Source organism: Triturus cristatus, chromosome 1_2 (genome assembly GCF_964204655.1).
Source record: "Triturus cristatus chromosome 1_2, aTriCri1.1, whole genome shotgun sequence".
Lineage (NCBI taxonomy): Eukaryota > Metazoa > Chordata > Amphibia > Caudata > Salamandridae > Triturus > Triturus cristatus.
This window is the reverse complement of record NC_140580.1, coordinates 1,191,338,557-1,191,356,813: the sequence shown is the minus strand read 5'-3', so window position 1 is coordinate 1,191,356,813 and position 18,257 is coordinate 1,191,338,557. Positions and strand designations below refer to the sequence as shown.

General features: G+C 53.2%; 1 protein-coding gene across 1 annotated transcript in view; it reads left to right on the top strand.

The window, feature by feature from the left end:
* AK1 (adenylate kinase 1) overlaps positions 1-18,257 on the top strand; it is a 189,498-nt gene that overhangs the window by 17,026 nt on the left and 154,215 nt on the right. Inside the window, exon 2 of the mRNA XM_085614143.1 lies at positions 16,513-16,552. Coding sequence (XP_085470269.1) covers positions 16,546-16,552 — 7 coding nt within the window. The 5' untranslated portion in view covers positions 16,513-16,545. The remainder of the gene's footprint in view (positions 1-16,512; positions 16,553-18,257) is intronic.

Sequence of the window (18,257 nt, the reverse complement as noted above, 5' to 3'; positions counted from 1 at the left end):
TCATCTCACTCTGGGGCGATCTAGTTCCACGAAGCTTCCTCTCACAGTTCTTAGATCAATCCTGCTTTCGCAGCATGCGTCATCTATGGGGGGGGGGGGGGGGGGGGGAGAGGACTGACCGTTTGTCACTGATTCTGCTTTCGGTTCTCTGGCTGCCCACTGAAGCCGCAGCTGTATACGAGATGGCATGCTTCACTCACAAGACCCTACACACATCCACTGCGCGGCACCTCCCAGACAGCTTATGGGGGTGCAGGCCCATCGCGGACACCCACGCACTGCTGCCAGAACCCGAGAGCTTCAGGAAGGAACCTTGTACGGCCCAGACCTTCATCTATTGCCCCCGGTGTTAATTTCTCTTCTCAATTTTAGACCTCCTTGGTTTTCTCTCTCACTGATTAGTGCCTTGAGATGAACCTCTCTCCATCGTGCCTTGAGACATATCTCTCTCTCTCGTGTCTTGAGGTGTACCTCTCTCTCTCCCGCGTGCCTTGAGACATATCTCTCGTGTCTTGAGGTGTACCTCTCTCTCTCCCTCGTGTCTTGAGGTGTACCTCTCTCTCTCCCTCGTGCCTAGAGACGTACCTCTCTCTCTCCATCGTGCCTTGAGATATATCTCTCTCGTGTCTTGAGGTGTGCCTCTTTCCCTCTCTCCCTCATGCCTTGAGACGCACCTCTCTCCCTCGTCCCTTGAGTCCTACCTCTCACCCTCATGCCTTGAGACGCACCTCCCCCTCACTCGTGCCTTGAGGTGTACCTTCCTCTCCCTCATTAAGGCATGTCCCTCCCTCATGCTTTGAGACATACCTCTCTCCCTCATGCCTTTTCAACTTACCTTTTTCCCTCGTGCCTTCAGATGCACCTCTCTCCCTTGTGCCTTGAGACCTGCCTCTCTCCCTCGTGCCTTTAGGCATGCCTCTCTCTCTTGTACTTCGAGACGTGCCTCCCTCTCACTCGTGCCTTGAGGCGTACCTCTCTTCCTCTCTCCCTCATGCCTTGAGGCGTACCTCTCTTCCTCTCTCCCTCATGCCTTGAGGTGTACCTCTCTCCCTTGTGCCTTGAGGCGTACCTCTCTCCCTCGTGCCTTGAGGCGTACCTCTCTTCCTCTCTCCCTCATGCCTTGAGGCGTACCTCTCTCCCTTGTGTCTTGAGATGTACCTCTCTCCCTCTTGCCTTGAGACGTACCTCTCTTCCTCTCTCCCTCATGCCTTGAGGCGTACCTCTCTTCCTCTCTCCCTCATGCCTTGAGGTGTACCTCTCTCCCTTGTGCCTTGAGGCGTACCTCTCTCCCTCGTGCCTTGAGGCGTACCTCTCTTCCTCTCTCCCTCATGCCTTGAGGCGTACCTCTCTCCCTTGTGTCTTGAGATGTACCTCTCTCTCTCTTGCCTTGAGACGTACCTCTCTTCCTCTCTCCCTCGTGCCTTGAGGCGTACCTCTCTTCCTCTCTCCCTCCTGCCTTTAGGCGTACCTCTCTTCCTCTCTCCCTCGTGCCTTGAGGCGTACCTCTCTTCCTCTCTCCCTCGTGCCTTGAGGAGTACCTCTCTTCCTCTCTCCCTCGTGCCTTGAGGTGTACCTCTCTCCCTTGTGCCTTGAGACGTACCTCTCTTCCTCTCTCCCTCGTGCCTTGAGGCGTACCTCTCTCCCTTGTGTCTTGAGATGTACCTCTCTCCCTTGTGCCTTAAAACATCCCTCTCTTCCTCGTGCCTTGAGACGTACCTCTCTCCCTTGTGCATTGAGACGTACCTCTCTCCCTCGTGCCTTGAGACATACCTCTCTCCCTCGTGCCATGAGACGTACCTATCTCCCTTGTTCCCTGAGACGTTCCTCTCTCTCGTACCCTGAGATGTACCTCTCTCTCTCATGCCCTGAGACGTCCCTCTCTCCCTCTTGCCCTGAAACCTACCTCTCTCTCTCGTGCCCTGAGACGTCCCTCTCTCCCTCTTGCCCTGAAACCTACCTCTCTCCCTTGTGCCCTGAGACGTGCCTCTCTCGTGCCCTGAGACGTGCCTCTCGCTCGTGCCCTGAGACGTACCTTTCTCCCTCCTGCTTTGAAACGTACCTCTCTCCCTCGTGCTTTCAGACGCACCTCTCACCCTCGTGCTATGAGATGTACCTCTCTCCCTCGTGCCAAGACATACCTCTCTTCCTCGTGCCCTGAGACGTACCTCTCTCTCTCGTGCCCTGAGACGTACCTCTCTCCCTCGTGCCAAGACATACCTCTCTTCCTCCTGCCTTGAAACGTACCTCTCTCCCTCCTGCTTTGAAACGTACCTCTCCCTCGTGCCCTGAGACGTACCTCTCTCTCTCGTGCCCTGAGACGTACCTCTCTCCCTCGTGCCAAGACATACCTCTCTTCCTCCTGCCTTGAAACGTACCTCTCTCCCTCCTGCTTTGAGACGTACCTCTCCCTCGTGCCCTGAGACGTACCTCTCTTCCTCGTGCCTAGAGACGTACCTCTCTCCCTCCTGCTTTGAGACGTACCTCTCCCTCGTGCCCTGAGACGTACCTCTCTCCCTTGTGCCTTGAGACATACTTCTCTCCCTCGTGCCATGAGACGTACCTGTCTCTCTCGTGCCCTGAGACGTACCTGTCTCTCTCGTGCCCAGAGACGTGCCTCTCTCTCGTGCCATGAGACGTACCTGTCTCTCTCGTGCCCTGAGACGTACCTGTCTCTCTCGTGCCCAGAGACGTGCCTCTCTCTCGTGCCATGAGACGTACCTGTCTCTCTCGTGCCCTGAGACGTACCTGTCTCTCTCGTGCCCAGAGACGTGCCTCTCTCTCGTGCCATGAGACGTACCTGTCTCTCTCGTGCCCTGAGACGTGCCTCTCCCTCGTGCCCTGAGACGTACCTCTCTCCCTCGTGCCTTGAGACATACTTCTCTCCCTCGTGCCATGAGACGTACCTGTCTCTCTCGTGCCCTGAGACGTACCTGTCTCTCTCGTGCCCAGAGACGTGCCTCTCTCTCGTGCCATGAGACGTACCTGTCTCTCTCGTGCCCTGAGACGTGCCTCTCCCTCGTGCCCTGAGACGTACCTCTCTCCCTCGTGCCTTGAGACATACTTCTCTCCCTCGTGCCATGAGACGTACCTGTCTCTCTCGTGCCCTGAGACGTACCTGTCTCTCTCGTGCCCTGAGACGTGCCTCTCTCTCGTGCCCTGAGACGTACCTGTCTCCCTCCAAGTCATCGGTTTCATCGGTCGCCATCCTGCACCTGGCGGCGTTCACGTCCTGTTCCTCAATGTTAATGTCTGCTGCACTTCGCCCTACTCTAATGTGCAGTGTGAATGTCCCATATCTTTGTGTGATGTCATTTAAGCGCCTTAAGTACTGATCTGTCCTTGTTTCATAGCGCTCCGGCACCTTTGGGTAATGCACGCGCTGTATGCAAACGTGTAAATAAATAGAAGGAAGGGGGAGACTAGGGGTGTGCAACATTTATCGTAATTTTCTATTTGCATAATTATGCGAAATTTCACCAAAATAACACAAAATTACTCGCAATTACACAAATTGCAAATGTGTCATTCCAAGCTATGTCTTGTTAGAGTGAAACATGTCCTGGTGACAAAGCGCGCGTGCGGGACGGCTCTCCGTCTGCTCTTCCCACGCGTTTGTGTGAACTTTTATCCAGCGAATTCTGCATAATTACGCGAGGTGGTGTGATTTTGGCGAATATCCCATAACAATCCCAGAATTGCTGTAAATTATGCCCAGGACTCGTGGAGACAGGCCTGGCACAGAATACTGCATGGGTGGATGGAAAGTTCATGCCCCCCTCCATAACTGGGGTGGGGGGTCTCAAGCTCCTTGGCCCCGCCCAGGGCTCTCCATATATTTTGAGACATCGCAGCTGTCTCTTCCGGTTATATATAGAGAGAACCCTCTGCTGAGTAAGGAGCTCACGCCCGCTCTAAGGTCAAAGTTCACACTGGGGAGCTGGGAAGGAGGGGGTGTCCTGGGCGAATGACCTACTTTTATTGTATTATTTAGTTTCTGCTTCCAGAACTTCTGTTTGCCGTTTTTTTTGGGGGGGGGGAGGGGGGGGGGGGGTTGTAGTCGTTGACCCAAAGCGCCGTAGGGGCCGATGGGGGGTGGGGGGCGGTGAGGGTTTACTGTTTAAGACCTAAAAGTATAAATTAGTAAATAGCTCTGGGCGTGAGGAATGTAACCGGGACTCCTGTAAAGCGCTCCGATACCTTCGAGGCACGTTCAGCTATGAAGACCTCTGACATCGGTGTCCCCCACAGAGGGACGGGGGGGAGGGGGGTATAATGGTGGCATGGGCAGTAAACCCCACTGGGGGGGGGGGGGGGTGGATGGTGAGCACGCCCGGCTCCAGGAATGTTTATTTGGGTGGGCCAAGGGTGCACTTGGGTGGGCCACTGCGGGCTCGATTTGTGGCATATATGTCCGGCCGGCCTGCTTCAGGGCCCTCCTTTAACTCTTCTTAGTCTTACAAGGCCCAGTAAAACGCACTCTTTTCCAAATCTCTTTCTAAATATTATCACTCTCAAAAAGTGTTTTTTCCATTCAATGTTCCTTTGATGGGAAGAGGAGGTTTCTGAGGTGGGAGTATCAGGCAAGTGACACTTCTCGGGCTCCCTCTGTGCGAGCCTTCAGGGAGAATCCCTCTTCATTACTACCTCCACCTGACCCCGGACTCTGCAACGCGCTCCCTTACAGGCTCCCTCTCTGCGAGCCTTCAGCGAGTATCCCTCTTCATTACTACCTCCACCTGACCCCGGACTCTGCAGCCCGCTCCCTTACAGGCTCCCTCTGTGCGAGCCTTCATGGAGGATCCCTCTTCATTACTACCTCCACCTGACCCCGGACTCTGCAGCCCGCTCCCTTACAGGCTCCCTCTGTGCGAGCCTTCAGGGAGAATCCCTCTTCATTACTACCTCCACCTGACCCCGGACTCTGCAACGCACTCCCTTACAGGCTCCCTCTCTGCGAGCCTTCAGCGAGTATCCCTCTTCATTACTACCTCCACCTGACCCCGGACTCTGCAGCGCACTAACTTACAAGCTCCCTCTGTGCGAGCCTTCAGGGAGAATCCCTCTTCATTACTACCTCCACCTGACCCCGGACTCTGCAATGCACTCCCTTACAGGCTTCCTCTGTGCGAGCCTTCAGGGAGAATCCCTCTTCATTACTACCTCCACCTGACCCCAGACTCTGCAACGCACTCCCTTACAGGCTCCCTCTGTGCGAGCCTTCAGGGAGAATCCCTCTTCATTACTATCTCCACCTGACCCCGGACTCTGCAACGCACTCCCTTACAGGCTCCCTCTGTGTGAGCCTTCAGGGGGAATCCCTCTTCATTACTACCTCCACCTGACCCCAGACTCTGCAACGCGCTCCCTTACAGGCTCCCTCTGTGCGAGCCTTCAGGGAGAATTCCTCTTCATTACTACCTCCACCTGACCCCGGACTCTGCAGCCCGCTCCCTTACAGGCTCCCTCTGTGCGAGCCTTCAGGGAGAATCCCTCTTCATTACTACCTCCACCTGAACCCGGACTCTGCAGCGCACTCCCTTACAGGCTCCCTCTGTGCGAGTCTTTAGGGAGAATCCCTCTTCATTACTACCTCCACCTGACCCCGGACTCTGCAACACACTCCCTTACAGGCTCCCTCTGTGCGAGCCTTGAGGGAGAATCCCTCTTCATTACTACCTCCACCTGACCCCGGACTCTGCAGCCCGCTCCCTTACAGGCTCCCTCTGTGCGAGCCTTCAGGGAGACTCCCTCTTTATTACTACCTCCACCTGACCCCAGACTCAGTAACACACTCCCTTACAGGCTCCCTCTGTGCGAGCCTTCAGGGAGAATCCCTCTTCATTACTACCTCCACCTGAACCCGGACTCTGCAGCGCACTCCCTTACAGGCTCCCTCTGTGCGAGTCTTTAGGGAGAATCCCTCTTCATTACTACCTCCACCTGACCCCGGACTCTGCAACGCACTCCCTTACAGGCTCCCTCTCTGCGAGCCTTCAGCGAGTATCCCTCTTCATTACTACCTCCACCTGACCCCGGACTCTGCAGCCCGCTCCCTTACAGGCTCCCTCTGTGCGAGCCTTCATGGAGGATCCCTCTTCATTACTACCTCCACCTGACCCCGGACTCTGCAGCCCGCTCCCTTACAGGCTCCCTCTGTGCGAGCCTTCAGGGAGAATCCCTCTTCATTACTACCTCCACCTGACCCCGGACTCTGCAACGCACTCCCTTACAGGCTCCCTCTCTGCGAGCCTTCAGCGAGTATCCCTCTTCATTACTACCTCCACCTGACCCCGGACTCTGCAGCGCACTAACTTACAGGCTCCCTCTGTGCGAGCCTTCAGGGAGAATCCCTCTTCATTACTACCTCCACCTGACCCCGGACTCTGCAATGCACTCCCTTACAGGCTTCCTCTGTGCGAGCCTTCAGGGAGAATCCCTCTTCATTACTACCTCCACCTGACCCCAGACTCTGCAACGCACTCCCTTACAGGCTCCCTCTGTGCGAGCCTTCAGGGAGAATCCCTCTTCATTACTATCTCCACCTGACCCCGGACTCTGCAACGCACTCCCTTACAGGCTCCCTCTGTGTGAGCCTACAGGGGGAATCCCTCTTCATTACTACCTCCACCTGACCCCAGACTCTGCAACGCGCTCCCTTACAGGCTCCCTCTGTGCGAGCCTTCAGGGAGAATTCCTCTTCATTACTACCTCCACCTGACCCCGGACTCTGCAGCCCGCTCCCTTACAGGCTCCCTCTGTGCGAGCCTTCAGGGAGAATCCCTCTTCATTACTACCTCCACCTGAACCCGGACTCTGCAGCGCACTCCCTTACAGGCTCCCTCTGTGCGAGTCTTTAGGGAGAATCCCTCTTCATTACTACCTCCACCTGACCCCGGACTCTGCAACACACTCCCTTACAGGCTCCCTCTGTGCGAGCCTTGAGGGAGAATCCCTCTTCATTACTACCTCCACCTGACCCCGGACTCTGCAGCCCGCTCCCTTACAGGCTCCCTCTGTGCGAGCCTTCAGGGAGACTCCCTCTTTATTACTACCTCCACCTGACCCCAGACTCAGTAACACACTCCCTTACAGGCTCCCTCTGTGCGAGCCTTCAGGGAGAATCCCTCTTCATTACTACCTCCACCTGACCCCGGACTCTGCAACGCGCTCCCTTACAGGCTCCCTCTGTGCGAGCCTTCAGGGAGAATCCCTCTTCATTACTACCTCCACCTGACCCCGGACTCTGTAACGCGCTCCCTTACAGGCTCCCTCTGTGCGAGCCTTCAGGGAGAAGCCCTCTTCATTACTACCTCCACCTGACCTCGGACTCTGCAACGCGCTCCCTTACAGGCTCCCTCTGTGCGAGCCTTCAGGGAGAATCCCTCTTCATTACTACCTCCACCTGACCCCGGACTCTGCAACACACTCCCTTACAGGCTCCCTCTGTGGGAGCCTTCAGGGAGAATCCCTCTTCATTACTACCTCCACCTGACCCCAGACTCTGCAACGCACTCCCTCAGTGCGAGACTTCAGGGAGAATCCCTCTTCATTACTACCTCCACCTGACCCCGGACTCTGCAGCGCACTCCCTTACAGGCTCCCTCTGTGCAAGCCTTCAGGGAGAATCCCTCTTCATTACTACCTCCACCTGACCCCGGACTCTGCAGCGCACTCCCTTACAGGCTCCCTCTGTGCGAGCCTTCAGGGAGAATCCCTCTTCATTACTACCTCCACCTGACCCCAGACTCTGCAGCGCACTCCCTTACAGGCTCCCTCTGTGCGAGCCTTCAGGGAGAATCCCTCTCCATTACTACCTCCACCTGACCCCGGACTCTGCAGCGCACTCCCTTACAGGCTCCCTCTGTGCGAGCCTTCATGGAGAATCCCTCTTCATTACTACCTCCACCTGACCCCGGACTCTGCAGATCACTCCCTTACAGGCTCCCTCTGTGCGAGCCCCCAGGGAGAATCCCTCTTCATTACTACCTCCACCTGACTCCGGACTCTGCAGCGCACTCCCTTACAGGCTCCCTCTGTTCGAGCCTTCAGGGAGAATCCCTCTTCATGACTACCTCCACCTGACCCCGGACTCTGCAGCGCGCTCCCTTACAGGCTCCCTCTGTGCGAGTCTTTGGGGAGAATCCCTCTTCATTACTACCTCCACCTGACCCCGGACTCTGCAGCGCACTCCCTTACAGGCTCCCTCTGTGCGAGTCTTTGGGGAGAATCCCTCTTCATTACTACCTCCACCTGACCCCGGACTCTGCAACGCACTCCCTTACAGGCTCCCTCTGTGCGAGCCTTCAGGGAGAATCCCTCTTCATTACTACCTCCACCTGACCCCCGACTCTGCAATGCACTCCCTTACAGGCTCCCTCTGTGCGAGCCTTCAGGGAGAATCCCTCTTCATTACTACCTCCACCTGACCCCGGACTCTGCAACGCACTCCCTTACAGGCTCCCTCTGTGCGAGCCTTCAGGGAGAATCCCTCTTCATTACTACCTCCACCTGACCCCGGACTCTGCAACGCACTCCCTTACAGGCTCCCTCTGTGCGAGTCTTCGGGGAGAATCCCTCTTCATTACTACCTCCACCTGACCCCGTACTCTGCAGCGCACTCCCTTACAGGCTCCCTCTGTGCGAGCCATTAAGGGAGAACCCCTCTTCATTACTACCTCCACTTGACCCCTGACTCTGCAACGCACTCCCTTACAGGCTCCCTCTGTGCGAGTCTTCAGGGAGAATCCCTCTTCATTACTACCTCCACCTGACCCCGGACTCTGCAACACACTCCCTTACAGGCTCCCTCTGTGCGAGCCTTCAGGGAGAATCCCTCTTCATTACTACCTCCACCTGACCCCGGACTCTACAACACTCTCCCTTACAGGCTCCCTCTGTGCGAGCCTTCAGGGAGAATCCCTCTTCATTACTACCTCCACCTGACCCCGGACTCCGCAACACACTCCCTTACAGGCTTGATTATCCACTACTCCTCTCCAGTGCACCTTATCTCACAGCTGACCTTGGGCCCCAGCCCCATATCAGGTATCATCGGGCAACACTTTCATTTTTCCCGGTAAAAACAGGAGTAAAATCACCTTTGAACTTAAAACATTGAATATAGTGGTAAATATAATTAGCACGCACTTCAAAGTATGTTCCACAGTAGCCCTTATGACCCGACTGCTAATTAAATAAACAAAAACAGAAAGGCCATGACAGGGCCGGCTTCAGCGCTGATGCGAAAGTCTTTTTTGGCGCCGCAACAAAAACCTCTTTCTCCGTAAATAACCTTTACTACCACCTTCCAACAGTGCCCTTCATACCTCCATGGCCCCCCTATTGACCTCCTCCTCGGATTCCCTCACTGCCACACGCCACAAGTGCCCCTCATCTCCCCATAGCCCCTCCCCCTCATGACCTCCTCCTTGGATTCCCTCACTGCCAACCTCCACCAGTGTCCCTCATCTCTCTCTAGCCCATCCCCCTCATGACCTCCTCCTCAGACTCCCTCACTGCCGCCCTCAACCAGTGTCCCTCATCTCTCTCTAGCCCATCCCCCTCATGACCTCCTCCTCAGATTCCCTCACTGCCACCCTCCACCAGTGCCCCTCATCTCTGTAGCCCCTCCCCCTCATGACCTCCTCCTCAGATTCCCTCACTGCCACCCTCCAACAGTGCCCCTCATCTTTACGTAGCCCCTCTCTCATAAGTATTTCATTTGTTGTACAGCGCTACTCATATCAGTGTAGTGTGTGTCAGTACTTTACATACACCATGCACACATTATACAGAGACAATGAATCATACAAGTATGTAAATCAGTCTGCAGGGAATGTCACATAAGCCAATAAGGATTACAAGGTGTAGGAATCACACGTCATCCATACTGGTGGGCAGGATATTTCAAGATGGTTTGGTCTGGGGAAACACAACCTTAGGATTTAAAGAGTATTTCCATGGGGGTCAGCTTTACTGATAAAAATGTATATCTGCCCAAACTTACTCATTTTAGCAACATTAGAATAATGAAAGACTGGGGAAGTTCTAACTATATCACAATAAAAGAAAGCGAAGTTCTAACTATACCATCCATGTTTGTCTGCAGCTCTTTGATGACAGTTCATTGGTCATTGTCCTATGCTAGGATTGTAACTTCTGAACTGCAAGTAACACTAGGATCTCTGTGACAAAGGCAGTAACCCACTGAGCTTCCACATAAACTACAGTTCATCTACATTTAAAAACTACTAACAGACAAATGATTGCTCTCCAGCGGATCATTCATCACCAGAATTATCTGGGCATCTTTTATTGTCTTATTGTGGTCCTGCATCGGCCATGATAAGGATAAAAACTGTTTAAATGAAGCGCACACGAAGTACATGTCCTGCTGGGCCTGTGCAGAGTTTAAAAAGAAAAACAACTAGTAACACATTCTCCTACCTACTCCATGAGTCAAACTTTGTGTCACAGCCTGATGTGATAAGCAGCTGCAGGGGCCAGGAAAGGTGAATAGGAATAAACAAACTTATTTTCTCCTGAACGGCAAAGAAAAAGAAATATCCACGCAGCAGAACATTGTGGCCTTTGCCATGTGGAGATGAAGGGATGAAAAAATAAACAAAGCCTCGTTAACATGTAAATGGTCTTTTAAAGACCTGTGAAGTACTCGGGAGGCTGCGATAATCTCTGAAACTGTCTGTGTGTGTGTGTGCGTGCGCCCGGGAAGCTGTCTCGGCCGGGCTGACACACACGACGTGTGCTTTGCGCGCCTGCCTTCAAGCCCTCACTGCGAGGGCCAAGGCTCCTGTTTGGGTGGGCCAGGCTCATGTTTGGGTGGGCCAGGCTCATGTTTGGGTGGGCCTGGCCCACCCGGCCCACCCGCTAGAACTGGGCCTGATGGTGAGTGTGAACCGCAAATATATTGAGCAGGGGCGCAAGTAGACCCAAACTTCGGGGTGGGGGGGTGATGGACTAACGCTCGCAGCCAGGGCTGGCCCTAGCACTGGTCGCACACGGTGCAACCGTCTATTGTGGCGCCCCTCCCCATTTCCTCCCCCTCCATGAATTCCCTCACTACCACTCACCAACAATGCACCTCATCTCTCTATGGCACCTTTCATTAGGTCTCGCCTAGCTATTGCGTAGCAATCGCATTGCGAGACTCTAGTGAGGGGCTCCTAAAAGTGCTCCCAAAAGTGGATTGCATGGCGAGCACGCGCACAATCACGCACAACATGCCGCCATGCAATCCACCTTTGGGAAGCTCTTCAGCCCACTGGCGCGTGCACATACTTCAAAGGGTCCGCTCCCCCGCCTGGAATGCGCTCCCCCGCCTGCAGAGCGCCGCACTGTGGTTTTCAGTAGCAGACGTAGTTTTGCATGAGCAAGGAGTTACCAATAAAGTTATTCTTTCAATCACATGTCCTTTTAAAATCGCATACGTCATCACGCTAGTACGCTCGTGAGCAGCCGTGAGGAGACGTGGGTTTCATCCACTGCTACACGCTAACAAGAGGTGAGCGCTTAGTCAGTTTGAATAGAATTTTGTTACCACATAATGTATCTTTCGGCAGTAGTGTCACCCAAAGTTTGACATCGACTTGATGTCTGGTCTTTCTTTTTGATTTGGAGATTACATTCTCATACTCCGGTAAGATATTTTGAATACATAGAGCACGGGGTGCTTTCACTTTCGAGTTATCTTAGTGCAATGGCGTCCTTTTTTAGGAAATGCACGTGGAGTTGGTTTAGGACGCTATAGATGAACCATTCGTCACTCGAAATATCGGGCACATCACCATCCCTACATACGTATACTGGAGGATGTGCACAATACGGTGTGCCAATTACGTGCTTGTTTTCCTTCTTTTTACAGTTTTTTTTAGTGCGAACTCGACCGGAAGGTGTCAGAGCGCTTGACATGAGCACCAGTTACGTTAAACACATTGATTCATGGTAGACACGGGGAGATGAAGTGATTTGACCAGAATCACAGGATGTTAAGCCGACGCTGAGACTTGAACCTAGTTCCCAACTCCAAAGTCGGCAGCTCTGGCCTCAGTCACTCCTTGAATATATAGCGTGTTCCTTGTGTTTGTAATATGCTAATTGAACTCTAGTACACATTATAAATAAAACATGCAGTTATTCACATAGGGCCAGGCGTATTTCAGTGGGGACGAGTTTATGAGGATTTTAAAGTGTCTGTGGCTCAGCTTACGTTTCCTGCTCCTTGGCCTCTTCGGACGCCAGTTCCACCAAAGTTATATGCACCGTTATTAAACCATAAACGCAAATACTGCGCGTGACTGCCTGTCACTAGCATCAAAGTGGCCAGAAGCGTTTGAGGCGCTATTATGAAGAAATTAAGTACAATAATCATACGTATTTTCAAGAGTTTGAGCTATTGGAATTGTAAATGACAATGCCTTTTATTTAGGTGTTAATTATCAAAACAGATAAATAAAACGCAGTCATTTGCAATGCCAATATCTTAAACTCTCACAAATGCGAGACCTATTGCATTGCAAATGCTTGTTTTTATATAGCGCTGGTCATTCTTTACTCACACTCAGTTCTGTGATCTGCATGGTGCACGTTCTTTGTAGCAGGCACATTAACCCACTGCCCAGTGTGGGTGGCAGGAGTTCCCATGTGAGTGCACGGTGAGCGATGTGACAGTGTGAGAGTAGGGTAAGAGGAGCGACTACAGGGCGAGTTAGGTCTCCATGTGAATTTGGGGGCGGATGTAAGTGCAGAGTGGGACCAGTTAATGCATGGTTAGGGATGGGCTTGTTTGAGTGAGATTGCAGACCGAGCAGTGAGCATGCCCAGCCATGTCTTCCCTGGACCGGAAACAAGTATCCTGGGACCGGTTTCGGGGTAACTTCCCTCTTCAGCCAGGCTTGCTTGAATCCAGTGGCAAAGTGAGCAAGGGACCCACGTATGGGCATTCCCTGCCAACTTAGGGCGAACAAAGCAAAACCAAAGGGGATGATGGACGAAGCGTTTGAGCAATTCCGGTCCAGGGTAGGCATGGCTTGGCAGTTCGGGCTGGACTGTTCCCATGAGGCACAGGGTCAGACTGATTTGCATATGGCTATGTCTGAACTGGGGTGGTGGAGTGAGCTAAAGACTGATGGTGGATTAAACCCAGATCAGTTGACTGGGGGTGAGTGTTTGATTTGCTTAAACGCTCCGTCCATCATCCCCTTTGGTATCAACTCCTCTGTAGGTAGGACAGGCCCGGAGTCTCAGACTGTGAGACAGACTCCTCTGTAGGAGACAGAGCCTGAGGTCTCAGACTGTGAGACAGACTCCTCTGGAGGAGACAGGGCCTGAGGTCTCAGACTGTGAGACAGACTCCCCTGTAGGTAGGACAGGTCCCCAGGGTCTCATACTGCGAGACAGACTCCTCTGTAGGTAGGACAGGCCCGGGGTCTCAGACTGTGAGACAGACTCCTCTGTGGGTAGGACACAGCCCGAGGTCTCAGACTGTGAGACAGACTCCTCTGTAGGTAGGACAGGCCCCCCGGGGTCTCAGACTGTGAGACAGACTCCTCTGTAGGTAGGACAGCCCCTGGGGTCTCAGATTGTGAGACAGACTCCTCTGTAGGTAGGACAGGCTCGGGGGTTTCAGACTGTGAGACAGACTCCTCTGTAGGAGACAGAGCCTGAGGTCTCAGACTGTGAGACAGACTCCCCTGTAGGTAGGACAGGTCCCCAGGGTATCAGACTGTGAGACAGACTCCTCTGTAGGTAGGACAGGCCCCCGGGGTCTCAGACTGTGAGACAGACTCCTCTGTAGGTAGGACAGGCCCCCGGGGTCTCAGACTGTGAGACAGACTCCTCTGTAGGTAGGACAGCCCCTGGGGTCTCAGATTGTGAGACAGACTCCTCTGTAGGTGGGACAGGCTCGGGGGTTTCAGACTGTGAGACAGACTCCTCTGTAGGTAAGACAGCCACTGGGGTCTCAGATGTGAGAGAGACTCCTCTGTAGGTAGGACAGGCCCCGGGGTCTCAGACTGTGAGACGGACTCCTCTGTAGGTAGGACAGCCTCCGGGGTCTCAGACTGTGAGACAGACTCCTCTGTAGGTAGGACAGGCCCAGGTTCTCAGACTGTGAGACAGACTCCTCTGTAGGTAGGACAGGCCCAGGGTCTCAGACTGTGAGACAGACTCCTCTGTAGGTAGGACAGGCCCAGGGTCTCAGATTGTGAGAGAGACTCCTCTGTAGGTAGGACAGGCCCCGGGGTCTCAGACTGTGAGACGGACTCCTCTGTAGGTAGGACAGCCTCCGGGGTCTCAGACTGTGAGACAGACTCCTCTGTAGGTAGGACAGGCCCAGGTTCTCAGACTGTGAGACAGACTCCTCTGTAGGTAGGACAGGCCCAGGGTCTCAGACTGTGAGACAGACTCCTCTGTAGGTAGGACAGGCCCAGGGTCTCAGATTGTGAGAGAGACTCCTCTGGAGGAGACAGGGCCTGAGGTCTCAGATTGTGAGACAGACTCCTCTGTAGGTAGGACAGCCTCCGGGGTCTCAGACTGTGAGACAGACTCCTCTGTAGGTAGGACAGGCCCAGGGTCTCAGACTGTGAGAGAGACTCCTCTGTAGGTAGGACAGGCCCCGGGGTCTCAGACTGTGAGACGGACTCCTCTGTAGGTAGGACAGGGCCCCAGGGTTGTCAGCTGTATGGGCAGTCCTAAGCCATGGGGGAGGGGGGGCCTTGGCGCTCCCCTACAGATAGCCCCATAGGCCACAGTGTTTATCTCCGATGGCTAGGGGCACCCGTGTCCTATAGTCACTACAAGATGTCGTCTTAGGGCAGTGGAAGCGTCATGTCACCCTAGGCACTGTGACATCATGCCTATATGGGAACGGCACCTTGCACTTTCTTATGTGAACGACTCCCTTTTGTCGCTAAAGGTGAAGGTTGACTTGTGATGCTGCCTGGTGTGGCTATGGCAAAATGCGACTTGTTTCACTAAAGGCAAAATGCCTCTATTTCACTACAGGGAAAAGGTGTCCGTGTATACTACAGGTGAAAAGTGGCCTTCTTTCACTATAGGTGAAAGGTGTCCGTGTTTCACTATAGGTGAAAGGTGTCCGTGTTTCACAATAGGTGAAAGGTGTCCTTGTTTCACTATAGGTGAAAGGTGTCAGTGTTTCACTATAGGTGAAAGGTGTCCGTGTATCACTACAGGTGAAAATTGGCCTTGTTTTACTATAGGTGAATGGTGTCGTTGTTTCACTATAGGTGAAAGGTGTCCGTGTTTCACTACATGTGAAAGGTGTCCGTGTATCACTACAGGTGAAAGATGTCCGTGTTTCACTATAGGTGAAAGGTGTGCTTGTTTCACTATAGGTGAAAGGTGTCTGAGTTTCACTATAGGTGAAAGGTGTCCTTGTTTCCCTATAGGTGAAAGGTGTTTTTGTTTCACTATAGGTGAAAGGTGTCTGTGTTTCACTAAAGGCGAAAGGTGTCCTTGTTTCACTACAGGTGAAAAGTGGCCTTCTTTCACTATAGGTGAATGGTGTCCTTGTTTCACTATAGGTGAAAGGTGTCCGTGTTTCACTATAGGTGAAAGGTGTCCTTGTTTCACTATAGGTGAAAGGTGTCAGTGTTTCACTATAGGTGAAAGGTGTCCGTGTATCACTACAGGTGAAAATTGGCCTTGTTTTACTATAGGTGAATGGTGTCGTTGTTTCACTATAGGTGAAAGGTGTCCGTGTTTCACTACATGTGAAAGGTGTTCGTGTATCACTACAGGTGAAAGATGTCTGTGTTTCACTATAGGTGAAAGGTGTGCTTGTTTCACTATAGGTGAAAGGTGTCTGAGTTTCACTATAGGTGAAAGGTGTCCTTGTTTCACTATAGGTGAAAGGTGTTTTTGTTTCACTATAGGTGAAAGGTGTCTGTGTTTCACTATAGGTGAAAGGTGTCCGTGTTTCACTAAAGGTGAAAGGTGTTCTTGTTTCACTATAGGTGAAAAGTGTCCATGTTTCAGTATAGGTGAAAGGTGTCCGTGTTTCACTATGGGTGAAAGGTGTTCTTGTTTCACTATAGGTAAAAGGTGACCATGTTTCACTATAGGTGAAAGGTATCCTTATCTAGCGCAGGGGAACTGTGGCCTTGATTTGCTAAATAAAAAGTGCTGCGCTGTGTTGCTGATGGTGAAAGTGTGCTGCTATAGGGGAAGGGCTGCTAGGTGCCACTAAAGTGGCTGTCTGGGGCAGGGCCATGTAGGGACGGGCCTGAGAGAAAAGGCACGTGCTAGGGGTCTTAAGTTAAAGTGGGCAAGGGATGCGAGGCAGGATTCTCTGGGGGTCGGGACTGCAGCCCTTTGGGGTTAGGGGGCAGACCCCGAGGCGAGCCAGTGGGTGAACTCACTACTGAGAAGTGAGTGGCCGCGATTTGTGTCTGAAGCGCCTAGAAGCCGCATGTGGTGAGTGGGCGCTGTACATGTCCAAAGAACAGAACATAAATCAGGTTTGTTTTCTTGCAGACAGAAGAAGGGCCTTCAGCTCATCTGGACAACATGGCAGGTAAGATTCTCGAATTCCTTTTTTGTGTCACACACACTTCTGAGGCCACAACCCCTCCCCCTCTCCCTCCAAAAAGATCTGCTCTTCATTAGGTGGAAGCGTGCCAGCCAGTGCAGTGGGGACCTGCTGACAATCTTCCCTGGGAATGCATTCTGCCCTTTGCTTGCCATTGGCTTTCTGTTTTGTAACTCACATTTGCTTGCATTCTGTTGGCTGGCTTCATTTGTTTTAGGCTCTCCAGCATGTCTTGGTCCCTCCTGTGGAGCATAGCCTGTTTACCACCTCTCTCACTGGCTGCTTGTATTCTTCCACGAGTACTGGCTTTATGAGAACTCTGTTTCTTGTTCACGAGGCACTTCTTGTGTTTTCAGCTGTCTCCGGTGTATGCTAGTCCAAGAACAGCTCATGCAGCTCAGTGAGTTGTAAATAAGGGCGGGTGTAGTTGGCTCAGCCGAGAGCTAATACTACAATATTCACTAAACTCTAGAATCTCGCCCCATAATGCTTTGCTGAGCCTTTGGTTGGCATTGTATGTTTGCCCATAACTTTGCTTGGGGTGGTCCTAGGAGGGTGGGACCACCACCGAATCGTTGAGCATGATAAGCTCTTTGTGTTCTGCTTGGTCCTCCCCCTAGGTTAGGGGGGACCCCAAAATCATCACCTCTCTCATGGCCTGATATTTTTCAAAGCTCACTTTTGTGTATTGGTTATATGCTTTTTAGCACGCAAAGGTAAAGTTGTTTTATCAAAGGGTTGTGAGTGCAGTAGCTAACTCCCTGTTTTCAGTGTAATGCGCGGCACAGTTAGTTGTAATAAACATAATGTAGTTCTTTGCAAAGGGCTATTCCAGACACCAGGAAGACCCACGGGGGGCGCACTTCTACTGCAGACACCAGGTGGACCCACGGGGGCGCACGTCTACTGCAAACACCAGGTGGACCCACAGGGGGCGCACGTCTACTGCAAACACCAGGTGGACCCACAGGGGGCGCACGTCTACTGCAAACACCAGGTGGACCCACACGGGGCGCACATCTACTGCAGACACCAGGTGGACCCACAGGGGGCGCACGTCTACTGCAGACACCAGGGAGCCACACAGGGGCCCCACTTCTACTGCAGACACCAGGTGGACCCACAGGGGCGCACATCTACTGCAAACACCAGGTGGACCCACAGGGGCGCACATCTACTACAAACACCAGGTGGACCCACAGGGGCGCACGTCTACTGCAAACACCAGGTGGACCCACAGGGGCGCACATCTACTGCAAACACCAGGTGGACCCACAGGGGCGCACGTCTACTGCAAACACCAGGTGGACCCACAGGGGCGCACATCTACTACAAACACCAGGTGGACCCACAGGGGCGCACATCTACTACAAACACCAGGTGGACCCACAGGGGCGCACGTCTACTGCAGACACCAGGGAGCCACACAGGGGGCGCACGTCTACTGCAGACACCAGGGAGCCACACAGGGGCGCACATCTACTGCAGACACCAGGGAGCCACACAGGGGCGCACATCTTCTGCAGACACCAGGGAGCCACACAGGGGGCGCACGTCTACTGCAGACACCAGGGAGCCACACAGGGGCGCACGTCTACTGCAGACACCAGGGAGCCACACAGGGGCGCACATCTTCTGCAGACACCAGGGAGCCACACAGGGGGCGCACGTCTACTGCAAACACCAGGTG